Source organism: Oncorhynchus masou, unplaced genomic scaffold (genome assembly GCF_036934945.1).
Source record: "Oncorhynchus masou masou isolate Uvic2021 unplaced genomic scaffold, UVic_Omas_1.1 unplaced_scaffold_1511, whole genome shotgun sequence".
NCBI classification, from domain to species: domain Eukaryota; kingdom Metazoa; phylum Chordata; class Actinopteri; order Salmoniformes; family Salmonidae; genus Oncorhynchus; species Oncorhynchus masou.
The window spans coordinates 52,560-77,322 of NW_027005130.1; the positions used below are offsets into that span (position 1 = coordinate 52,560).

A 24,763-nucleotide genomic window follows, 5' to 3' on the forward strand; every position below is an offset into this window, starting at 1 on the left:
ACAGACCACATGACCCTGAACCGAGGCAACCACGAGGACCACCTCATGAACCTCCTGTAGTTACACACACAGACCACATGACCCTGAACAGAGGCAACCACAAGGACCACCTCATGAACCTCCGGTATTTACAGACACCCAGACCACATGACCCTGAACCGAGGCAACCACGAGGACCACCTCATGAACCTCCTGGTAGTTACACACCCAGACCACATGACCCTGAAAGAGGCAACCACGAGGACCACCTCATGAACCTCCTGGTAGTTACAGACACACAGACCACATGACCCTGAACCGAGGCAACCACGAGGACCACCTCATGAACCTCCGGTAGTTACAGACACAGACCACATGACCCTGAACCGAGGCAACCACGAGGACCACCTCATGAACCTCCGGTAGTTAGACACACAGACCACATGACCCTGAACCGAGGCAACCACGAGGACCACCTCATGAACCTCCGGTAGTTACAGACACACAGACCACATGACCCTGAACCGAGGAAACCACGAGGACCACCTCATGAACCTCCGGTAGTTACAGACCCAGACCACATGACCCTGAACCGAGGCAACCACGAGGACCACCTCATGAACCTCCTGTAGTTACAGACACCCAGATCACATGACCCTGAACCGAGGCAACCACGAGGACCACCTCATGAACCTCCGGTAGTTACAGACACCCAGATCACATGACCCTGAACCGAGGCAACCACGAGGACCACCTCATGAACCTCCGGTAGTTACAGACCCAGACCACATGACCCTGAACCGAGGCAACCACGAGGACCACCTCATGAACCTCCGGTAGTTACAGACACCCAGACCACATGACCCTGAACCGAGGCAACCACGAGGACCACCTCATGAACCTCCGGTAGTTACAGACACAGACCACATGACCCTGAACAGAGGCAACCACGAGGACCACCTCATGAACCTCCGGTAGTTAGACACACAGACCACATGACCCTGAACCGAGGCAACCACGAGGACCACCTCATGAACCTCCGGTAGTTACAGACACACAGACCACATGACCCTGAGCAGAGGCAACCACGAGGACCACCTCATGAACCTCCGGTAGTTACAGACACACAGACCACATGACCCTGAACAGAGGCAACCACGAGGACCACCTCATGAACCTCCGGTAGTTAGACACACAGACCACATGACCCTGAACAGAGGCAACCACGAGGACCACCTCATGAACCTCCGGTAGTTACAGACCCAGACCACATGACCCTGAACAGAGGCAACCACGAGGACCACCTCATGAACCTCCGGTAGTTACAGACACACAGACCACATGACCCTGAACCGAGGCAACCACGAGGACCACCTCATGAACCTCCGGTAGTTACAGACCAGACCACATGACCCTGAACAGAGGCAACCACGAGGACCACCTCATGAACCTCCGGTAGTTACAGACACAGACCACATGACCCTGAACAGAGTCAACCACAAGGACCACATCATTAACCCCCTGGTAGTTAGACACACAGACCACATGACCCTGAACAGAGTCAACTACGAGGACCACCTCATGAACCTCCTGGTAGTTAGACACACAGACCACATGACCCTGAACCGAGGCAACCACGAGGACCACATCATGAACCTCCGGTAGTTAGACACACAGACCACATGACCCTGAACCGAGGCAACCACGAGGACCACCTCATGAACCTCCGGTAGTTACAGACACAGACCACATGACCCTGAACAGAGGCAACCACGAGGACCACCTCATGAACCTCCGGTAGTTAGACACACAGACCACATGACCCTGAACCGAGGCAACCACGAGGACCACCTCATGAACCTCCGGTAGTTAGACACACAGACCACATGACCCTGAACAGAGGCAACCACGAGGACCACCTCATGAACCTCCGGTAGTTACAGTCACCCAGACCACATGACCCTGAACAGAGGCAACCACGAGGACCACCTCATGAACCTCCTGTAGTTACAGACACAGACCACATGACCCTGAACAGAGGCAACCACGAGGACCACCTCATGAACCTCCTGTAGTTACAGACACACAGACCACATGACCCTGAACCGAGGCAACCACGAGGACCACCTCATGAACCTCCGGTAGTTAGACACACAGACCACATGACCCTGAACAGAGGCAACCACGAGGACCACCTCATGAACCTCCGGTAGTTAGACACACAGACCACATGACCCTGAACAGAGGCAACCACGAGGACCACCTCATGAACCTCCGGTAGTTACAGACCACATGACCCTGAACCGAGGCAACCACGAGGACCACCTCATGAACCTCCTGTAGTTACACACACAGACCACATGACCCTGAAGAGAGGCAACCACGAGGACCACATCATGAACCTCCTGGTAGTTAGACACACAGACCACATGACCCTGAACCGAGGCAACCACGAGGACCACATCATGAACCTCCGGTAGTTACAGACCACATGACCCTGAACAGAGGCAACCACGAGGACCACCTCATGAACCTCCTGGTAGTTAGACACCCAGACCACATGACCCTGAACCGAGGCAACCACGAGGACCACCTCATGAACCTCCGGTAGTTAGACACACAGACCACATGACCCTGAACAGAGGCAACCACGAGGACCACATCATGAACCTCCTGGTAGTTAGACACCCAGACCACATGACCCTGAACCGAGGCAACCACGAGGACCACCTCATGAACCTCCTGTAGTTACAGACACACAGACCACATGACCCTGAACAGAGGCAACCACGAGGACCACATCATGAACCAGATAGAGAAACACGTTAGCATTTTCATTCTAATTGGTCCTCGACAAACCCCAGCTGTTTCACATATCTATTCAATTCTAGTACAAGCACACCTGTACAACGCTTCAGATACAAAATCCCAAAACTTTATTTATGTTTTTTTTATTTACAAGACAACAAATGTTGCTTTGAACTGTCCTACACACAAGAACATGCATGACAAGCACAACATTGCAGTATATTAACGCTGCTCTGTTGTCTGTTTTTCAGATATGGATTCACTAAAGAAGTTATGCAGAAGTACAAGGTGAAGTCCCCTTCACTGTTCACACCGGACCTATGTAGTTGTACTCACCACCATCTAGTGGCAGCTTCTTGTCATGACCACTCTGCAGACATGTACACCTCTCTCCCTCTCTTTCTCTCTCCTCTCTGTCTCTCTGTCTCTCAGACCTCTCTGAACCGAGGTCTCTCTCTCTATGTCTTTCTCTCTCTGTCTCTCTCTCTCTGTCTCTCTAGGTCCTCTCTGAACTCTCTCCCTCTCTCTGTCTCTCTGTCTCTCTCTCCTCTGCTGACATGTAAAACCTCTCACTCTCTCACATGACCCTCTCGAGGCAACTCACGAGGACCTCCCTCCCTCCCTCCCTCAGACCTCCCCCTCTCTCCCCCCTCCTCCCTCCCTCCCTCCCTCCTCTACAGACACATGGCAGGGACATCCTACTGCTGGTCCAGGATGTGTTCAGCCTCCTCCCCATAGCAACAGTCATCGATAACAAGGTGCTCATCGTCCATGGAGGAATATCTGACATGACGGACCTGGATTTCCTCAGCTCTATAGAGAGACACAAGGTGAAAACAGATTGTACGGTAGGTCCTGTACTGTAGGTCCTGTACGGTAGGTCCTGGGTAGTAGGTCCTGTACGGTAGGTCCTGGGTAGTAGGTCCTGTACTGTAGGTCCTGTACTGTAGGTCCTGTACAGTAGGTCCTGTACTGTAGGTCCTGTACTGTAGGTCCTGTACTGTAGGTCCTGTACTGTAGGTCCTGTACTGTAGGTCCTGGGCAGTAGGTCCTGTACGGTAGGTCCTGGGTAGGAGGTCCTGTACAGTAGGTCCTGGGTAGGAGGTCCTGTACTGTAGGTCCTGTACGGTAGGTCCTGGGTAGTAGGTCCTGTACGGTAGGTCCTGGGTAGTAGGTCCTGTAGTAGGTCCTGTAGGTAGGTCCTGTACTGTAGGTCCTGGGTAGGAGGTCCTGTACAGTAGGTCCTGGTCCTGTAGTAGGTCCTGTACGATAGGTCCTGTGTAGTAGGTCCTGTACGGTAGGTCCTGTACGGTAGGTCCTGTACGGTAGGTCCTGGGTAGTAGGTCCTGTACTGTAGGTCCTGGGTAGGAGGTCCTGTACGGTAGGTCCTGGGTAGTAGGTCCTGTACGGTAGGTCCTGTACGGTAGATCCTGGGTAGTGGGTCCTGTACGGTAGGTCCTGTACTGTAGGTCCTGTACGGTAGGTCCTGTACTGTAGGTCCTGTGTAGTAGGTCCTGTACGGTAGGTCCTGTACTGTAGATCCTGGGTAGTGGGTCCTGTGTAGTAGGTCCTGTACGGTAGGTCCTGTACGGTAGATCCTGGGTAGTGGGTCCTGTACGGTAGGTCCTGTACGGTAGGTCCTGTACGGTAGGTCCTGTACGATAGGTCCTGTGTAGTAGGTCCTGTGTAGTAGGTCCTGTACGGTAGGTCCTGTACGGTAGGTCCTGTACTGTAGGTCCTGGGGAGTAGGTCCTGTACGGTAGGTCCTGGGTAGTAGGTCCTGTACTGTAGGTCCTGGGTAGTAGGTCCTGTACGGTAGGTCCTGGGTAGTAGGTCCTGTACGGTAGGTCCTGGGTAGTAGGTCCTGTACGGTAGGTCCTGGGTAGGAGGTCCTGTACTGTAGGTCCTGGGTAGGAGGTCCTGTACGGTAGGTCCTGGGTAGGAGGTCCTGTACAGTAGGTCCTGGGTAGTAGGTCCTGTACGGTAGGTCCTGTACGGTAGGTCCTGTACTGTAGGTCCTGGGGAGTAGGTCCTGTACTGTAGGTCCTGGGTAGGAGGTCCTGTACGGTAGGTCCTGGGTAGGAGGTCCTGTACAGTAGGTCCTGGGTAGGAGGTCCTGTACAGTAGGTCCTGGGTAGTAGGTCCTGTACGGTAGGTCCTGGGTAGTAGGTCCTGTACGGTAGGTCCTGGGTAGGAGGTCCTGTACAGTAGGTCCTGGGTAGTAGGTCCTGTACTGTAGGTCCTGGGTAGTAGGTCCTGTACGGTAGGTCCTGGGTAGTAGGTCCTGTACTGTAGGTCCTGGGTAGTAGGTCCTGTACAGTAGGTCCTGGGTAGTAGGTCCTGTACGGTAGGTCCTGTACTGTAGGTCCTGGGGAGTAGGTCCTGTACGGTAGGTCCTGGGTAGGAGGTCCTGTACTGTAGGTCCTGGGTAGGAGGTCCTGTACTGTAGGTCCTGGGGAGTAGGTCCTGTACTGTAGGTCCTGGGTAGGAGGTCCTGTACAGTAGGTCCTGGGTAGTAGGTCCTGTACGGTAGGTCCTGTACTGTAGGTCCTGGGGAGTAGGTCCTGTACGGTAGGTCCTGGGTAGGAGGTCCTGTACTGTAGGTCCTGGGTAGGAGGTCCTGTACTGTAGGTCCTGTACTGTAGGTCCTGGGTAGGAGGTCCTGTACGGTAGGTCCTGGGTAGTAGGTCCTGTACGGTAGGTCCTGGGTAGGAGGTCCTGTACGGTAGGTCCTGTACTGTAGGTCCTGGGGAGTAGGTCCTGTACGGTAGGTCCTGGGTAGGAGGTCCTGTACTGTAGGTCCTGGGTAGGAGGTCCTGTACTGTAGGTCCTGTACTATAGGTCCTGGGTAGGAGGTCCTGTACAGTAGGTCCTGGGTACTAGGTCCTGTAAATCAAATCAAATCAAATTTTATTTGTCACATACACATGGTTAGCAGATGTTAATGCGAGTGTAGCGAAATGCTTGTGCTTCCAGTTCCGACAATGCAGTAATAACCAACAAGTAATCTAACAATTCCAAAACTAATTTCTTATACACAGTGGAAGGGGATAAAGAATATGTACATAAAGATATGAATGAGTGATGGTGCAGAGCAGCATAGGCAAGATACAGTAGATGTACTGTACTGTAGGTCCTGGGTAGTAGCCTATGAGGAAATGGTCCAGAATGTGTAGTTGTTCCATTGAGAGAATCATATGACCCTGTTTTCTGTCAACAAAACAGTCGGTCATTTGGGACAACAAAGATTCATCCTACTGTTCTCTAGCCTGCAATCCACACTGGCTGGGATAAAACTGAAGGACTGTTGCCACTGGCTAGCCGGGCTCGTAGATAACAATTTTTACTGGCTCAGGTCCGAAATAAGTGCCATGAGATCTTTGAAAATACAAAATATCCTTAACGGCAGGGCTAGTTGGACACATTTTTCTACTGACCCGGTCTGACTGGCTTCATTTCCATCTATAGTGAAACAGAGTGACATTCAGTCAGTGGGGATTCAAGATAACGGTACTCTCTTTCCTCTGGCAGGTGAAATCTGCCCTGAGGCTTCCTAGGAGGACTCTGAACCATCTGGAGGTGACTAGGAGCAGTAGTCAGGTCAGTTACTGATACAGTAGGATGGAGGTGACTAGGAGCAGTAGTCAGGTCAGTTCCTGATACAGTAGGATGGAGGTGACTAGGAGCAGTAGACAGGTCAGTTCCTGATACAGTAGGACGGAGGTGACTAGGAGCAGTAGACAGGTCAGTTCCTGATACAGTAGGATGGAGGTGACTAGGAGCAGTAGTCAGGTCAGTTCCTGATACAGTAGGATGGAGGTGACTAGGAGCAGTAGTCAGGTCAGGTCCTGATACAGTAGGATGGAGGTGACTAGGAGCAGTAGACAGGTCAGGTCCTGATACAGTAGGACGGAGGTGACTAGGAGCAGTAGTCAGGTCAGTTCCTGATACAGTAGGATGGAGGTGACTAGGAGCAGTAGTCAGGTCAGGTCCTGATACAGTAGGACGGAGGTGACTAGGAGCAGTAGTCAGGTCAGGTCCTGATACAGTAGGATGGAGGTGACTAGGAGCAGTAGTCAGGTCAGGTCCTGATACAGTAGGATGGAGGTGACTGGAGCAGTAGACAGGTCAGGTCCTGATACAGTAGGATGGAGGTGACTAGGAGCAGTAGTCAGGTCAGTTCCTGATACAGTAGGATGGAGGTGACTAGGAGCAGTAGTCAGGTCAGGTCCTGATACAGTAGGACGGAGGTGACTAGGAGCAGTAGTCAGGTCAGGTCCTGATACAGTAGGATGGAGGTGACTAGGAGCAGTAGTCAGGTCAGGTCCTGATACAGTAGGATGGAGGTGACTAGGAGCAGTAGTCAGGTCAGGTCCTGATACAGTAGGATGGAGGTGACTAGGAGCAGTAGTCAGGTCAGGTCCTGATACAGTAGGATGGAGGTGACTAGGAGCAGTAGTCAGGTCAGTTCCTGATACAGTAGGATGGAGGTGACTAGGAGCAGTAGTCAGGTCAGTTCCTGATACAGTAGGATGGAGGTGACTAGGAGCAGTAGACAGGTCAGTTCCTGATACAGTAGGATGGAGGTGACTAGGAGCAGTAGTCAGGTCAGTTCCTGATACAGTAGGATGGAGGTGACTAGGAGCAGTAGTCAGGTCAGTTCCTGATACAGTAGGTCCTGGAGGTGACTAGGAGCAGTAGACAGGTCAGTTCCTGATACAGTAGGATGGAGGTGACTAGGAGCAGTAGTCAGGTCAGTTCCTGATACAGTAGGATGGAGGTGACTAGGAGCAGTAGTCAGGTCAGGTCCTGATACAGTAGGATGGAGGTGACTAGGAGCAGTAGTCAGGTCAGGTCCTGATACAGTAGGATGGAGGTGACTAGGAGCAGTAGTCAGGTCAGGTCCTGATACAGTAGGATGGAGGTGACTAGGAGCAGTAGTCAGGTCAGTTCCTGATACAGTAGGATGGAGGTGACTAGGAGCAGTAGACAGGTCAGTTCCTGATACAGTAGGATGGAGGTGACTAGGAGCAGTAGTCAGGTCAGTTCCTGATACAGTAGGATGGAGGTGACTAGGAGCTGTAGTCAGGTCAGTCCTGTACCGGAGGTGACTAGGAGCAGTAGTAGGTCAGTTCCTGATACAGTAGGATGGAGGTGACTAGGAGCAGTAGTCAGGTCAGGTCCTGATACAGTAGGTCCTGGAGGTGACTAGGAGCAGTAGACAGGTCAGTTCCTGATACAGTAGGATGGAGGTGACTAGGAGCAGTAGTCAGGTCAGTTCCTGATACAGTAGGATGGAGGTGACTAGGAGCAGTAGTCAGGTCAGTTCCTTATACAGTAGGATGGAGGTGACTAGGAGCAGTAGTCAGGTCAGTTCCTGATACAGTAGGATGGAGGTGACTAGGAGCAGTAGTCAGGTCAGTTCCTGATACAGTAGGATGGAGGTGACTAGGAGCAGTAGTCAGGTCAGGTCCTGATACAGTAGGATGGAGGTGACTAGGAGCAGTAGTCAGGTCAGGTCCTGATACAGTAGGATGGAGGTGACTAGGAGCAGTAGTCAGGTCAGTTCCTGATACAGTAGGATGGAGGTGACTAGGAGCAGTAGTCAGGTCAGTTCCTGATACAGTAGGACGGAGGTGACTAGGAGCAGTAGTCAGGTCAGTTCCTGATACAGTAGGATGGAGGTGACTAGGAGCAGTAGTCAGGTCAGGTCCTGATACAGTAGGATGGAGGTGACTAGGAGCAGTAGTCAGGTCAGGTCCTGATACAGTAGGATGGAGGTGACTAGGAGCAGTAGTCAGGTCAGGTCCTGATACAGTAGGATGGAGGTGACTGGAGCAGTAGACAGGTCAGTTCCTGATACAGTAGGATGGAGGTGACTAGGAGCAGTAGTCAGGTAGTAGTTCCTGATACAGTAGTCAGGTCAGTTCCTGATACAGTAGGATGGAGGTGACTGGAGCAGTAGTCAGGTCAGGTCCTGATACAGTAGGATGGAGGTGACTAGGAGCAGTAGTCAGGTCCTGATACAGTAGTCAGGTCAGTTCCTGATACAGTAGGATGGAGGTGACTAGGAGCAGTAGTCAGGTCAGTTCCTGATACAGTAGGATGGAGGTGACTAGGAGCAGTAGTCAGGTCAGGTCCTGATACAGTAGGATGGAGGTGACTAGGAGCATTAGTCAGGTCAGGTCCTGATACAGTAGGATGGAGGTGACTAGGAGCAGTAGTCAGGTCAGGTCCTGATACAGTAGGACGGAGGTGACTAGGAGCAGTAGACAGGTCAGTTCCTGATACAGTAGGACGGAGGTGACTAGGAGCAGTAGTCAGGTCAGTTCCTGATACAGTAGGACGGAGGTGACTAGGAGCAGTAGTCAGGTCAGTTCCTGATACAGTAGGACGGAGGTGACTAGGAGCAGTAGTCAGGTCAGTTCCTGATACAGTAGGATGGAGGTGACTAGAAGCAGTAGTCAGGTCAGTTCCTGATACAGTAGGACGGAGGTGACTAGGAGCAGTAGTCAGGTCAGTTCCTGATACAGTAGGATGGAGGTGACTAGGAGCAGTAGTCAGGTCAGGTCCTGATACAGTAGGATGGAGGTGACTAGGAGCAGTAGTCAGGTCAGGTCCTGATACAGTAGGATGGAGGTGACTAGGAGCAGTAGTCAGGTCAGTTCCTGATACAGTAGGATGGAGGTGACTAGGAGCAGTAGTCAGGTCAGTTCCTGATACAGTAGGATGGAGGTGACTAGGAGCAGTAGTCAGGTCAGTTCCTGATACAGTAGGATGGAGGTGACTAGGAGCAGTAGTCAGGTCAGTTCCTGATACAGTAGCATGGAGGTGACTAGGAGCAGTAGTCAGGTCAGTTCCTGATACAGTAGGATGGAGGTGACTAGGAGCAGTAGTCAGGTCAGTTCCTGATACAGTAGTCAGGTCAGTTCCTTATACAGTAGGATGGAGGTGACTAGGAGCAGTAGTCAGGTCAGTTCCTGATACAGTAGGATGGAGGTGACTAGGAGCAGTAGTCAGGTCAGTTCCTGATACAGTAGGATGGAGGTGACTAGGAGCAGTAGACAGGTCAGTTCCTGATACAGTAACATGGAGGTGACTAGGAGCAGTAGTCAGGTCAGTTCCTGATACAGTAGGACGGAGGTGACTAGGAGCAGTAGTCAGGTCAGTTCCTGATACAGTAGGACGGAGGTGACTAGGAGCAGTAGACAGGTCAGTTCCTGATACAGTAGGATGGAGGTGACTAGGAGCAGTAGTCAGGTCAGTTCCTGATACAGTAGGACGGAGGTGACTAGGAGCAGTAGTCAGGTCAGTTCCTGATACAGTAGGACGGAGGTGACTAGGAGCAGTAGTCAGGTCAGTTCCTGATACAGTAGGATGGAGGTGACTAGGAGCAGTAGTCAGGTCAGGTCCTGATACAGTAGGACGGAGGTGACTAGGAGCAGTAGACAGGTCAGTTCCTGATACAGTAGGACGGAGGTGACTAGGAGCAGTAGTCAGGTCAGTTCCTGATACAGTAGGATGGAGGTGACTAGGAGCAGTAGTCAGGTCAGTTCCTGATACAGTAGGATGGAGGTGACTAGGAGCAGTAGACAGGTCAGTTCCTGATACAGTAGGATGGAGGTGACTAGGAGCAGTAGTCAGGTCAGTTCCTGATACAGTAGGATGGAGGTGACTAGGAGCAGTAGTCAGGTCAGTTCCTGATACAGTAGGATGGAGGTGACTAGGAGCAGTAGTCAGGTCAGTTCCTGATACAGTAGGATGGAGGTGACTAGGAGCAGTAGTCAGGTCAGGTCCTGATACAGTAGGATGGAGGTGACTAGGAGCAGTAGTCAGGTCAGGTCCTGATACAGTAGGATGGAGGTGACTAGGAGCAGTAGTCAGGTCAGGTCCTGATACAGTAGGATGGAGGTGACTAGGAGCAGTAGTCAGGTCAGTTCCTGATACAGTAGGATGGAGGTGACTAGGAGCAGTAGACAGGTCAGTTCCTGATACAGTAGGATGGAGGTGACTAGGAGCAGTAGTCAGGTCAGTTCCTGATACAGTAGGATGGAGGTGACTAGGAGCAGTAGTCAGGTCAGGTCCTGATACAGTAGGATGGAGGTGACTAGGAGCAGTAGTCAGGTCAGTTCCTGATACAGTAGGATGGAGGTGACTAGGAGCAGTAGTCAGGTCAGTTCCTGATACAGTAGGACGGAGGTGACTAGGAGCAGTAGACAGGTCAGTTCCTGATACAGTAGGATGGAGGTGACTAGGAGCAGTAGTCAGGTCAGTTCCTGATACAGTAGGATGGAGGTGACTAGGAGCAGTAGTCAGGTCAGTTCCTTATACAGTAGGATGGAGGTGACTAGGAGCAGTAGTCAGGTCAGTTCCTGATACAGTAGGATGGAGGTGACTAGGAGCAGTAGTCAGGTCAGTTCCTGATACAGTAGGATGGAGGTGACTAGGAGCAGTAGTCAGGTCAGGTCCTGATACAGTAGGATGGAGGTGACTAGGAGCAGTAGTCAGGTCAGGTCCTGATACAGTAGGATGGAGGTGACTAGGAGCAGTAGTCAGGTCAGTTCCTGATACAGTAGGATGGAGGTGACTAGGAGCAGTAGTCAGGTCAGTTCCTGATACAGTAGGACGGAGGTGACTAGGAGCAGTAGTCAGGTCAGTTCCTGATACAGTAGGATGGAGGTGACTAGGAGCAGTAGTCAGGTCAGGTCCTGATACAGTAGGATGGAGGTGACTAGGAGCAGTAGTCAGGTCAGGTCCTGATACAGTAGGATGGAGGTGACTAGGAGCAGTAGTCAGGTCAGGTCCTGATACAGTAGGATGGAGGTGACTAGGAGCAGTAGACAGGTCAGTTCCTGATACAGTAGGATGGAGGTGACTAGGAGCAGTAGTCAGGTCAGTTCCTGATACAGTAGTCAGGTCAGTTCCTGATACAGTAGGATGGAGGTGACTAGGAGCAGTAGTCAGGTCAGGTCCTGATACAGTAGGATGGAGGTGACTAGGAGCAGTAGTCAGGTCAGTTCCTGATACAGTAGTCAGGTCAGTTCCTGATACAGTAGGATGGAGGTGACTAGGAGCAGTAGTCAGGTCAGTTCCTGATACAGTAGGATGGAGGTGACTAGGAGCAGTAGTCAGGTCAGGTCCTGATACAGTAGGATGGAGGTGACTAGGAGCAGTAGTCAGGTCAGGTCCTGATACAGTAGGATGGAGGTGACTAGGAGCAGTAGTCAGGTCAGGTCCTGATACAGTAGGACGGAGGTGACTCGGAGCAGTAGACAGGTCAGTTCCTGATACAGTAGGACGGAGGTGACTAGGAGCAGTAGTCAGGTCAGTTCCTGATACAGTAGGACGGAGGTGACTAGGAGCAGTAGTCAGGTCAGTTCCTGATACAGTAGGACGGAGATGACTAGGAGCAGTAGTCAGGTCAGTTCCTGATACAGTAGGATGGAGGTGACTAGGAGCAGTAGTCAGGTCAGTTCCTGATACAGTAGGACGGAGGTGACTAGGAGCAGTAGTCAGGTCAGTTCCTGATACAGTAGGATGGAGGTGACTAGGAGCAGTAGTCAGGTCAGGTCCTGATACAGTAGGATGGAGGTGACTAGGAGCAGTAGTCAGGTCAGGTCCTGATACAGTAGGATGGAGGTGACTAGGAGCAGTAGTCAGGTCAGTTCCTGATACAGTAGGATGGAGGTGACTAGGAGCAGTAGTCAGGTCAGTTCCTGATACAGTAGGATGGAGGTGACTAGGAGCAGTAGTCAGGTCAGTTCCTGATACAGTAGGATGGAGTTGACTAGGAGCAGTAGTCAGGTCAGTTCCTGATACAGTAGCATGGAGGTGACTAGGAGCAGTAGTCAGGTCAGTTCCTGATACAGTAGGATGGAGGTGACTAGGAGCAGTAGTCAGGTCAGTTCCTGATACAGTAGTCAGGTCAGTACCTTATACAGTAGGATGGAGGTGACTAGGAGCAGTAGTCAGGTCAGTTCCTGATACAGTAGGATGGAGGTGACTAGGAGCAGTAGTCAGGTCAGTTCCTGATACAGTAGGATGGAGGTGACTAGGAGCAGTAGACAGGTCAGTTCCTGATACAGTAGCATGGAGGTGACTAGGAGCAGTAGTCAGGTCAGTTCCTGATACAGTAGGACGGAGGTGACTAGGAGCAGTAGTCAGGTCAGTTCCTGATACAGTAGGGTGGAGGTGACTAGGAGCAGTAGTCAGGTCAGTTCCTGATACAGTAGGACGGAGGTGACTAGGAGCAGTAGACAGGTCAGTTCCTGATACAGTAGGATGGAGGTGACTAGGAGCAGTAGTCAGGTCAGTTCCTGATACAGTAGGATGGAGGTGACTAGGAGCAGTAGTCAGGTCAGTTCCTGATACAGTAGGATGGAGGTGACTAGGAGCAGTAGTCAGGTCAGTTCCTGATACAGTAGGACGGAGGTAACTAGGAGCAGTAGTCAGGTCAGTTCCTGATACAGTAGGACGGAGGTGACTAGGAGCAGTAGACAGGTCAGTTCCTGATACAGTAGGATGAAGGTGACTAGGAGCAGTAGTTAGGTCAGTTCCTGATACAGTAGGATGGAGGTGACTAGGAGCAGTAGACAGGTCAGTTCCTGATACAGTAGGATGGAGGTGACTAGGAGCAGTAGACAGGTCAGTTCCTGATACAGTAGGATGGAGGTGACTAGGAGCAGTAGACAGGTCAGGTCCTGATACAGTAGGATGGAGGTGACTAGGAGCAGTAGTCAGGTCAGTTCCTGATACAGTAGGATGGAGGTGACTAGGAGCAGTAGACAGGTCAGTTCCTGATACAGTAGGATGGAGGTGACTAGGAGCAGTAGACAGGTCAGTTCCTGATACAGTAGGATGGAGGTGACTAGGAGCAGTAGTCAGGTCAGGTCCTGATACAGTAGGATGAAGGTGACTAGGAGCAGTAGTTAGGTCAGTTCCTGATACAGTAGGATGGAGGTGACTAGGAGCAGTAGACAGGTCAGTTCCTGATACAGTAGGATGGAGGTGACTAGGAGCAGTAGACAGATCAGTTCCTGATACAGTAGGATGGAGGTGACTAGGATCAGTAGTCAGTTCAGTTCCTGATACAGTAGGATGGAGGTGACTAGGAGCAGTAGACAGGTCAGTTCCTGATACAGTAGGATGGAGGTGACTAGGAGCAGTAGTCAGGTCAGTTCCTGCTACAGTAGGATGGAGGTGACTAGGAGCAGTAGTCAGGTCAGTTCCTGATACAGTAGGACGGAGGTGACTAGGAGCAGTAGTCAGGTCAGTTCCTGATACAGTAGGACGGAGGTGACTAGGAGCAGTAGTCAGGTCAGGTCCTGATACAGTAGGATGGAGGTGACTAGGAGCAGTAGTCAGGTCAGGTCCTGATACAGTAGGATGGAGGTGACTAGGAGCAGTAGACAGGTCAGTTCCTGATACAGTAGGATGGAGGTGACTAGGAGCAGTAGTTAGGTCAGTTCCTGATACAGTAGGACGGAGGTGACTAGGAGCAGTAGTCAGGTCAGTTCCTGATACAGTAGTCAGGTCAGGTCCTGATACAGTAGGATGGAGGTGACTAGGAGCAGTAGACAGGTCAGTTCCTGATACAGTAGGATGGAGGTGACTCGGAGCAGTAGTCAGGTCAGGTCCTGATACAGTAGGATGGAGGTGACTAAGAGCAGTAGACAGGTCAGTTCCTGATACAGTAGGATGGAGGTGACTAGGAGCAGTAGTCAGGTCAGGTCCTGATACAGTAGGATGGAGGTGACTAGGAGCAGTAGTCAGGTCAGGTCCTGATACAGTAGGATGGAGGTGACTAGGAGCAGTAGTTAGGTCAGTTCCTGATACAGTAGGATGGAGGTGACTAGGAGCAGTAGTCAGGTCAGTTCCTGATACAGTAGGATGGAGGTGACTAGGAGCAGTAGTCAGGTCAGTTCCTGATACAGTAGGATGGAGGTGACTAGGAGCAGTAGTCAGGTCAGGTCCTGATACAGTAGGATGGAGGTGACTAGGAGCAGTAGTCAGGTCAGTTCCTGATACAGTAGGATGGAGGTGACTAGGAGCAGTAGTTAGGTCAGTTCCTGATACAGTAGGATGGAGGTGACTAGGAGCAGTAGTCAGGTCAGTTCCTGATACAGTAGGATGGAGGTGACTAGGAGCAGTAGTCAGGTCAGTTCCTGATACAGTAGTCAGGTCAGTTCCTGCTACAGTAGGATGGAGGTGACTAGGAGCAGTAGACAGGTCAGTTCCTGATACAGTAGGATGGAGGTGACTAGGAGCAGTAGTCAGGTCAGGTCCTGATACAGTAGGATGGAGGTGACTAGGAGCAGTAGTCAGGTCAGGTCCTGATACAGTAGGATGGAGGTGACTAACAGGTCACATCCTGATACAGTAGGATGTTCAGTATTACATTGTGTTCTTGTTTTATTTTGTATATGTGTATTTTATTGACTATCAGCTGTAAAGTCTACCCTTAGGGATAATAAAGATTCTCTACGCTACTCAGGGCCAGCCAGAGAGCCCCCGGTGTCGGAGCAGGGGCCAGCCAGAGAGCCCCCGGTGTCGGAGCAGGGGCCAGCCAGAGAGCCCCAGGTGTAGGAGCAGGGGCCAGCCAGAGAGCCCCAGGTGTAGGAGCAGGGGCCAGCCAGAGAGCCCCAGGTGTAGGAGCAGGGGCCAGCCAGAGAGGCCCAGGTGTAGGGGCAGGGGCCAGCCAGAGAGCCCCAGGTGTAGGAGCAGGGGTCAGGACCATGGCAACACCCCCAAGAAGAGACGTCACCTCACCAGACAGGGCAGCTCCTCCTCTTCCTCCTCATCCTCACTGTGCTCCCCCCGGGGGTCGTCCCGCCTCACTCTGTGCCGCTGGCTTTCTCCCAGCATGCTGAGCCCCACCGACAACCTCCAGGTGTTCTTCCTAATGATGATAATAATAACAACCAATAATAATAACAATATTAATAATATTATTATTGTTAGGTGCCCTTCCTGGACTCCTTCACCGCCCTCCCCGTCCGTCAGCCACCCAGGGAGGAGTTGGAGTGGAAACAGGTGAGAGCAGAGCGCCACCTACAGGCTGGAGGCCAAACCGCGGTGGTTCGGTGGATCAAGAAGATTACAAAATAGACTTGCAGAATTTGGCTTCCTGCTCTTTTCTCTTCCTAGTAAAGTTGATATATAGTTGAAACATTGTCCAACAGGAAGTTATCCTATGCACCAATCCTGCATTCCGGTAGTCGTGACCGTTCTGACTGTGTGTCATGTTGAAGGTAGTAGATTTGCTGTGGAGCGACCCGAAGAGCCAGCCAGGCTGCAGCCCCAACACCTTCAGGGGAGGAGGCAGTTACTTCGGGCCAGACGTGACCAGACGCCTGCTGGAGAGACACGGCATGACTCTGCTGATCAGATCACATGAGTGTAAACAGGAGGGCTACGAACTCTGCCACGACGGACAGGTGATGGCTAGCAGACAACAGGACTAGCTCTATAAGATATATGATGGCTAGCAGACAACAGGACTAGCTCTATAAGATATATGATGGCTAGCAGACAACAGGACTAGCTCTATAAGATATATGGTGGCTAGCAGACAACAGGACTAGCTCTGTAAGATATATGATGGCTAGCAGACAACAGGACTAGCTCTATAAGATATATGATGGCTAGCAGACAACAGGACTAACTCTATAAGATATATGATGGCTAGCAGACAACAGGACTAGCTCTATAATATATATGATGGCTAGCAGACAACAGGACTAGCTCTATAAGATATATGGTGGCTAGCAGACAACAGGACTAGCTCTGTAAGATATATGATGGCTAGTAGACAATAGGACTAGCTCTATAAGATATATGATGGCTAGCAGACAACAGGACTAGCTCTATAAGATATATGATGGCTAGCAGACAACAGGACTAGCTCTATAAGATATATGATGGCTAGCAGACAACAGGACTAGCTCTATAAGATATATGATGGCTAGCAGACAACAGGACTAGCTCTGTAAGATATATGATGGCTAGCAGACAACAGGACTAGCTCTATAAGATATATGATGACTAGCAGACAACAGGACTAGCTCTATGAGATATATGATGGCTAGCAGACAACAGGACTAGCTCTATGAGATATATGATGGCTAGCAGACAACAGGACTAGCTCTATAAGATATATGATGGCTAGCAGACAACAGGACTAGCTCTATGAGATATATGATGGCTAGCAGACAACAGGACTAGCTCTATGAGATATATGATGGCTAGCAGACAACAGGACTAGCTCTATGAGATATATGATGGCTAGCAGACAACAGGACTAGCTCTATAAGATATATGATGGCTAGCAGACAACAGGACTAGCTCTATGAGATATATGATGGCTAGCAGACAACAGGACTAGCTCTATAAGATATATGATGGCTAGCAGACAACAGGACTAGCTCTATAAGATATATGATGACTAGCAGACAACAGGACTAGCTCTATGAGATATATGATGGCTAGCAGACAACAGGACTAGCTCTATAAGATATATGATGGCTAGCAGACAACAGGACTAGCTCTATAAGTTATATGATGGCTAGCAGACAACAGGACTAGCTCTATAAGATATATGGTGGCTAGCAGACAACAGGACTAGCTCTATAAGATATATGATGGCTAGCAGACAACAGGACTAGCTCTATAAGATATATGATGACTAGCAGACAACAGGACTAACTCTATAAGATATATGATGGCTAGCAGACAACAGGACTAGCTCTATAAGATATATGATGGCTAGCAGACAACAGGACTAGCTCTATAAGATATATGATGGCTAGCAGACAACAGGACTAGCTCTATAAGATATATGATGGCTAGCAGACAACAGGACTAGCTCTATAAGATATATGATGGCTAGCAGACAACAGGACTAGCTCTATAAGATATATGATGGCTAGCAGACAACAGGACTAGCTCTATAAGATATATGATGGCTAGCAGACAACAGGACTAGCTCTATAAGATATATGATGGCTAGCAGACAACAGGACTAGCTCTATGAGATATATGATGGCTAGCAGACAACAGGACTAGCTCTATGAGATATATGATGGCTAGCAGACAACAGGACTAGCTCTATAAGATATATGATGGCTAGCAGACAACAGGACTAGCTCTATGAGATATATGATGGCTAGCAGACAACAGGACTAGCTCTATAAGATATATGATGGCTAGCAGACAACAGGACTAGCTCTATAAGATATATGATGGCTAGCAGACAACAGGACTAGCTCTATAAGATATATGATGGCTAGCAGACAACAGGACTAGCTCTATAAGATATATGATGGCTAGCAGACAACAGGACTAGCTCTATAAGATATATGATGGCTAGCAGACAACAGGACTAGCTCTGTAAGATATATGATGGCTAGCAGACAACAGGACTAGCTCTATGAGATATATGATGGCTAGCAGACAACAGGACTAGCTCTATGAGATATATGATGGCTAGCAGACAACAGGACTAGCTCTATAAGATATATGATGGCTAGCAGACAACAGGACTAGCTCTATAAGTTATATGATGGCTAGCAGACAACAGGACTAGCTCTATGAGATATATGATGGCTAGCAGACAACAGGACTAGCTCTATAAGATATATGATGACTAGCAGACAACAGGACTAGCTCTATGAGATATATGATGGCTAGCAGACAACAGGACTAGCTCTATAAGATATATGATGACTAGCAGACAACAGGACTAGCTCTATGAGATATATGATGGCTAGCAGACAACAGGACTAGCTCTATAAGATATATGATGGCTAGCAGACAACAGGACTAGCTCTATAAGATATATGATGGCTAGCAGACAACAGGACTAGCTCTATAAGATATATGATAGTTAATGTGTCTGTGTCTGGGTCCCGCCCCCCCCATGGCTAGTAGACCACCTGACTCTAGTAGACCACCTGACTCTAGTAGACCACCTGACTCTAGTAGACCACCTGACTCTAGTAGACCACCTGACTCTAGTAGACCACCTGACTCTAGTAGACCACCTGACTCTAGTAGACCACCTGACTCTAGTAGACCACCTGACTCTAGTAGACCACCTGACTCTAGTAGACCACCTGACTCTAGTAGACCACCTGACTCTATAAGATCTAAGTGTATTTTGTTCTTTCAGGTGATCACCATTTTCTCTGCGTCTAACTACTATGAGGAGGGTAGTAACCGTGGAGCCTACATTAAACTGGGCAGAGAGCTGGTCCCTCGCTTCTTCCAGTACCAGGTCAGCAGGAATACCAGGAAACTCACCCTGACTCAGAGGTAGGGGCTGGGGTGGAGGTAGGGGCTGGGGTGGAGGTGGAGGTAGGGGCTGGGGTGGAGGTGGAGGTAGGGGCTGGGGTGTGGAGGTAGGGGCTGGGGTGGAGGGGAGGTAGGGGCTGGGATGGAGGTGGAGGTAGGGGCTGGGGTGGAGGTGGAGGTAGGGGCTGGGGTGGAGGTGGAGGTAGGGGCTGAGGTGGAGGTGGAGGTAGGGGCTGGGGTGGAGGTAGGGGCTGAGGTGGAGGTAGGGGCTGAGGTGGAGGTAGGGGCTGAGGTGGAGGTAGGGGCTGGGGTGGAGGTGGAGGTAGGGGCTGGGGTGGAGGTGGAGGTAGGGGCTGGGGTGGAGGTGGAGGTAGGGGCTGGGGTGGAGGTAGGGGCTGAGGTAGAGGTAGGGGCTGAGGTAGAGGTAGGGGCTGGGGTGGAGGTAGGGGCTGGGGTAGAGGTAGGGGCTGGGGTAGAGGTAGGGGCTGGGGTGGAGGTAGGGGGTAGAGGTAGGGGCTGGGGTAGAGGTAGGGGCTGGGGTGGAGGTAGAGGTAGGGGCTGGGGTGGAGGTAGAGGTAGGGGCTGGGGTAGAGGTAGGGGCTGGGGTAGAGGTAGGGGCTGGGGTGGAGGTAGATGTAGGGGGGGGCTGGGGTGGAGGTAGAAGTAGGGGCTGGGGTGGAGGTAGAAGTAGGGGCTGGGGTGGAGGTAGAGGTAGGGGCTGGGGTGGAGGTAGAGGTAGGGGCTGGGGTGGAGGTAGAGGTAGGGGCTGGGGTGGAGGTAGATGTAGGGGCTGGGGTGGAGGTGGAGGTAGGGGCTGGGGTGGAGGTAGAAGTAGGGGCTGGGGTGGAGGTAGAAGTAGGGGCTGGGGTGGAGGTAGAGGTAGGAGCTGGGGTGGAGGTAGAGGTAGGGGCTGGGGTGGAGGTAGAGGTAGGGGCTGGGGTGGAGGTAGAGGTAGGGGCTGGGGTGGAGGTAGAGGTAGGGGCTGGGGTGGAGGTAGGGGCTGGGGTGGAGGTAGGGGCTGGGGTGGAGGTAGAGGTAGGGGCTGGGGTGGAGGTAGGGGCTGAGGTAGAGGTAGGGGCTGGGGTGGAGGTGGAGGTAGGGGCTGAGGTGGAGGTAGGGGCTGGTTAGGAGGTGGAGGTAGGGGCTGGAGGTGGAGGTAGGGGCTGGAGGTGGAGGTGGAGGTAGGGGCTGGAGGTAGGGGCTGGAGGTGGAGGTAGGGGCAAGGGCTTGGGTGGAGGTAGGGGCTGGGGTGGAGGTAGAGTTAGGGGCTGGGGTGGAGTTAGGGGCTGGGGTGGAGTTAGGGGCTTGGGTGGAGTTAGGGGCTGGGTAGGAGGTGGAGGTAGGGGGTGGAGGTAGGGGTGGAGGTGGAGTTAGAGGGTGGAGGTAGGGGTGGAGGTAGAGGGTGGAGGTAGGGGTAGAGGCTGGGGTGGAGGTGGAGGTAGGGGCTGGGGTGGAGGTGGAGGTAGGGGCTGGGGTGGAGGTAGGGGCTGGGCTGGGGTGGAGGTAGGGGCTGGGGTGGAGGTGGAGGTAGGGGCTGGGGTGGAGATGGAGGTAGGGGCTGGAGGTGGAGATGGAGGTAGGGGCTGGAGGTGGAGATGGAGGTAGGGGCTGGGGTGGAGATGGAGATAGGGGCTGGGGTGGAGGTAGGGGCTTGGGTGGAGGTGGAGGTAGGGGCTGGGGTGGAGGTAGGGGCTGGGGTGGAGGTAGGGGCTGGGGAGGAGGTAGGGGCTGGGTTGGAGGTAGAGGGTGGAGGTAGGGGTGGAGGTAGGGGGGTGGAGGTGGAGGTAGGGGATGGAGGTGGAGGTGGAGGTGGAGGTGGAGGTGGAGGGAGGGGGGGCTGGGGTGGAGGTAGGGGTGGAGGTGGAGGGAGGGGCTGGGCTGGGCTGGGGTGGAGGTAGGTAGGGGTGGATGGGGTGGAGGTGGAGGTAGGGGCTGGGGGATCACGGTTCCTACTGGTCTCTACATACAGAGAGTGACAATGAGTTGATTATCGTGTGTGTGTGTGTGTGTGTGTGTGTGTGTGTGTGTGTCCGTCCGTCCGCAGGGTGAATGTGTCAGAGGGTTCGGCTGTAAGGGCTGTACAGGAGAAGCTGTTTTCCCACCGCTCAGAACTCATGGCTGCCTTTCAGCAGTATGACACAAGTAACAGTGGTAAGATATTTTGGCAATAACACCCTATAACGCCTGCCAGCTGTTAAAGAACACCCCAAAGATCACCTGGAACGCGCCCATCATTGTGTATCATGAGTGACTCTGTGCTGTGTCTGTTCCAGGCTATGCTGTCAGTGACTTAGACTGTCTGTTCCAGGCTGATCTCTGTCAGTGAGTTAGACTGTCTGTTCCAGGCTGTATCTCTGTCTGTCAGTGAGTTAGACTGTCTGTTCCAGGCTGTATCTCTGTCAGTGAGTTAGACTGTCTGTTCCAGGCTGTATCTCTGTCAGTGAGTTAGACTGTCTGTTCCAGGCTGTATCTCTGTCAGTGAGTTAGACTGTCTGTTCCAGGCTGTATCTCTGTCAGTGAGTTAGACTGTCTGTTCCAGGCTGTATCTCTGTCTGTCAGTGAGTTAGACTGTCTGTTCCAGGCTGTATCTCTGTCAGTGAGTTAGACTGTCTGTTCCAGGCTGTATCTCTGTCAGTGAGTTAGACTGTCTGTTCCAGGCTGTATCTTCTGTCTGTTCATCTCTGTCAGTGAGTTAGACTGTCTGTTCCAGGCTGTATCTCTGTCTGTCAGTGAGTTAGACTGTCTGTTCCAGGCTGTATCTCTGTCAGTGAGTTAGACTGTCTGTTCCAGGCTGTATCTCTGTCAGTGAGTGGGCCCTGGTGTTGGAGTCAGTTGTGAGACTGGACCTGCCCTGGAGGACTCTGCGCCCGCGCCTGGCACGGCTGGCACCAGATGGCAGCATCGACTACCAGTCCTGCTTCGAGGACATGGGCCCGGGACAACCCATACCCCAGGTCAGAACCAGGAAGAGACTGAACAAACAATTGATTTGATTTTATTTGGCAATCAATAAAGCTGTTGAATAAAGCTGCTCCTTTCACAAAATCTCTCTCTGTGTTTTGTTCAGGTCACTCCAAACTTAGCTGAAACTCTTTACAGATATCGAACAGACCTTGAGATTATCTTCAACATCATGGACAAAGACCAATCTGGTACGTTACTCTGATGATGACTTTTACAGCTCATAAGCCTGCTAGTTCACATCATGCTACATTAACCATTTGAGTGTTAGACAGAAAACCTTTTTAGTATTCCTTAGTTTCTCTCACTGTCTCTCCCCATCCAGGTCAGATATCCATCGAGGAGTTCCGTCAGACCTGGCATCTGTTTAGTGCTCACCTAGGTGTGGAGGTGGATGACCGGGCCATAGATGAACTGGCTAAGAGTATAGACTTCAACAAGGATGGTAGCATCGACTTCAACGAGTTCCTAGAGGCCTTCAGGGTGGTGCACAAACTGGATGTTAAGGACCAACAGCAGGGCTGAGAGAAACCTTGTTGTTGTGCTGAAGACTCACATTAGCTACCCGGGCAATGACTTGGCTTTAGCTCAGTGAGCCAACACTGGCAGCAGGGCTGAGAGAACTACAAAGACCAGCAGCTAGGCTGAGAGAACTACAAAGACCAGCAGCTATGCTGAGAGAACTACAAAGACCAGCAGCTAGGCTGAGAGAACTACAAAGACCAGCAGCTAGGCTGAGAGAACTACAAAGACCAGCGGCTAGGCTGAGAGAACTACAAAGACCAGCAGCTATGCTGAGAGAACTACAAAGACCAGTGGCTAGCTGAGAGAACTACAAAGACCAGCAGCTATGCTGAGAGAACTACAAAGACCAGCGGCTATGCTGAGAGAACTACAAAGACCAGCGGCTAGGCTGACAGAACTACAAAGACCAGCAGCTATGCTGAGAGAACTACAAAGACCAGCGGCTATGCTGAGAGAACTACAAAGACCAGTGGCTAGACTGAGAGAACTACAAAGACCAGCGGCTATGCTGAGAGAACTACAAAGACCAGCAGCTATGCTGAGAGAACTACAAAGACCAGTGGCTAGGCTGAGAGAACTACAAAGACCAGCAGCTATGCTGAGAGAACTACAAAGACCAGCAGCTATGCTGAGAGAACTACAAAGACCAGTGGCTAGGCTGAGAGAACTACAAAGACCAGCAGCTATGCTGAGAGAACTACAAAGACCAGCTGCTATGCTGAGAGAGAACTACAAAAAAACAGCCTCTATGCTGAGCGAGAACTACAAAGACCAGCAGCAGGCTTGAGGGGAGCCATGCTCGCCTTGACTTTAGCTCTGCAGGCTTAAACAGTCTTGTGGTCAACCATACACTCAGTGCAGTTGCATGCGTCAGGAATATATCTAGGAGATGTGGTCACCCTTCTCCCTGTGGTGTAGAACATGTCTCAGAGGAGAACACACTACTCTCACCAGCTAGTGATATGGAGGCGGACCAACACACGTGAGGTTTCTACAGACAACGCAGACAAGAGCTCCCCGCGGCATGTCCTCGCTCTGCTCTGCAGACCAACTGCACTTTGCCCCATCTTTTCTAGGTCTGAGACCAGACTGAGGCTGTAACTCTGAGACCAGACTGCTACATCCTCTCTTCAAGGGTCAAAGGTCCAATGCAGACGTTTAAAAAAATATCAATCTCAATATTAAAGCATTTCTGGGTAAGTACCTTACTGTGATTGTTTTTCATTAAAATGGTCAAAAATAAACTAAAATAGCTTATTTTAGCAAAGAGCTATTTCTCAAGCAAGAATTTAGCGATGACAGTCTGGGAGTGGTCTGGAAAACTGAAAATAATCTGTTATTGGCAGAGAGGTTTCGACGTCTTTCTTATTGGTCTATTAACTCATTTACTTCCTGGTGATGTCACCAGGCAGGTCAAAACCATCCCACCAGAACAGGCTGATATGTATTTTTAAACACCTCTTACACTTGAAAGGTCATCATCGTAATTTTCTAAATTTGACAGTATTATTCCAACCTCATATAAAAGGCAGCATGTAAAGTGTTGGTCCCATGTTTCATGAAGCTGAAATAAACAATCCCACAAATGTTCCAAGCTTATTCCTCTCAAATTTTATGCACAAATTTTGTTTACACATTTGTTTATATCCCTGTTAGTGAGCATTTCTCCTTTGCCAAGATAATCCATCCACCTGACAGGTGTGGCATGACAAGAAGCTGATTAAACAGCATGATCATTACACAGGTGCACCTTGTGCTGTGTGGGGGGGGGCAATAAAAGGCCACTTTAAAATGTGCAGTTTTGTCACACAACACAGATGTCACAAGTTTCGAGGCAGCATGTAATTGGCATATTGACTGCAGGACTGTCCACCAGAGCTGACGGTCCATGATGCTGACTTGGATGTATATTACCATTTCTCAATAAAAACAGTTGATGGCCGATCCTGGCATTTCATGTCAATAGAAACATGAACAGAATCTGATTATAATTCATTAGGGGGGGGGGGGTACTGTACATCCAGCTGTCTCACTACAGAAACAGGAAATAGACTAGTGTCCTGTACATCCAGCTGTCTCACTACAGAAACAGGAGATAGACTAGTGTCCTGTCCAGGGGGTGTACTGTACATCCAGCTGTCTCACTACAGAAACAGGAGATAGACTAGTGTCCTGTCCAGAGGGTGTACTGTACATCAAA

General features: G+C 51.0%; 1 protein-coding gene across 1 annotated transcript in view; it reads left to right on the forward strand.

Moving 5' to 3' along the window:
- ppef1 (protein phosphatase, EF-hand calcium binding domain 1) overlaps positions 1 to 24,260 on the forward strand; it is a 42,675-nt gene extending 18,415 nt beyond the window's left edge. Inside the window, exons 10-20 of the mRNA XM_064959220.1 lie at positions 3,039 to 3,075; positions 3,468 to 3,617; positions 6,319 to 6,387; positions 15,281 to 15,676; positions 15,748 to 15,819; positions 16,038 to 16,223; positions 18,956 to 19,098; positions 21,122 to 21,228; positions 21,868 to 22,031; positions 22,145 to 22,229; positions 22,364 to 24,260. Coding sequence (XP_064815292.1) covers positions 3,039 to 3,075; positions 3,468 to 3,617; positions 6,319 to 6,387; positions 15,281 to 15,676; positions 15,748 to 15,819; positions 16,038 to 16,223; positions 18,956 to 19,098; positions 21,122 to 21,228; positions 21,868 to 22,031; positions 22,145 to 22,229; positions 22,364 to 22,563 — 1,609 coding nt within the window. The 3' untranslated portion in view covers positions 22,564 to 24,260. The remainder of the gene's footprint in view (positions 1 to 3,038; positions 3,076 to 3,467; positions 3,618 to 6,318; positions 6,388 to 15,280; positions 15,677 to 15,747; positions 15,820 to 16,037; positions 16,224 to 18,955; positions 19,099 to 21,121; positions 21,229 to 21,867; positions 22,032 to 22,144; positions 22,230 to 22,363) is intronic.
- The last annotated feature ends 503 nt before the right edge of the window (positions 24,261 to 24,763 follow it).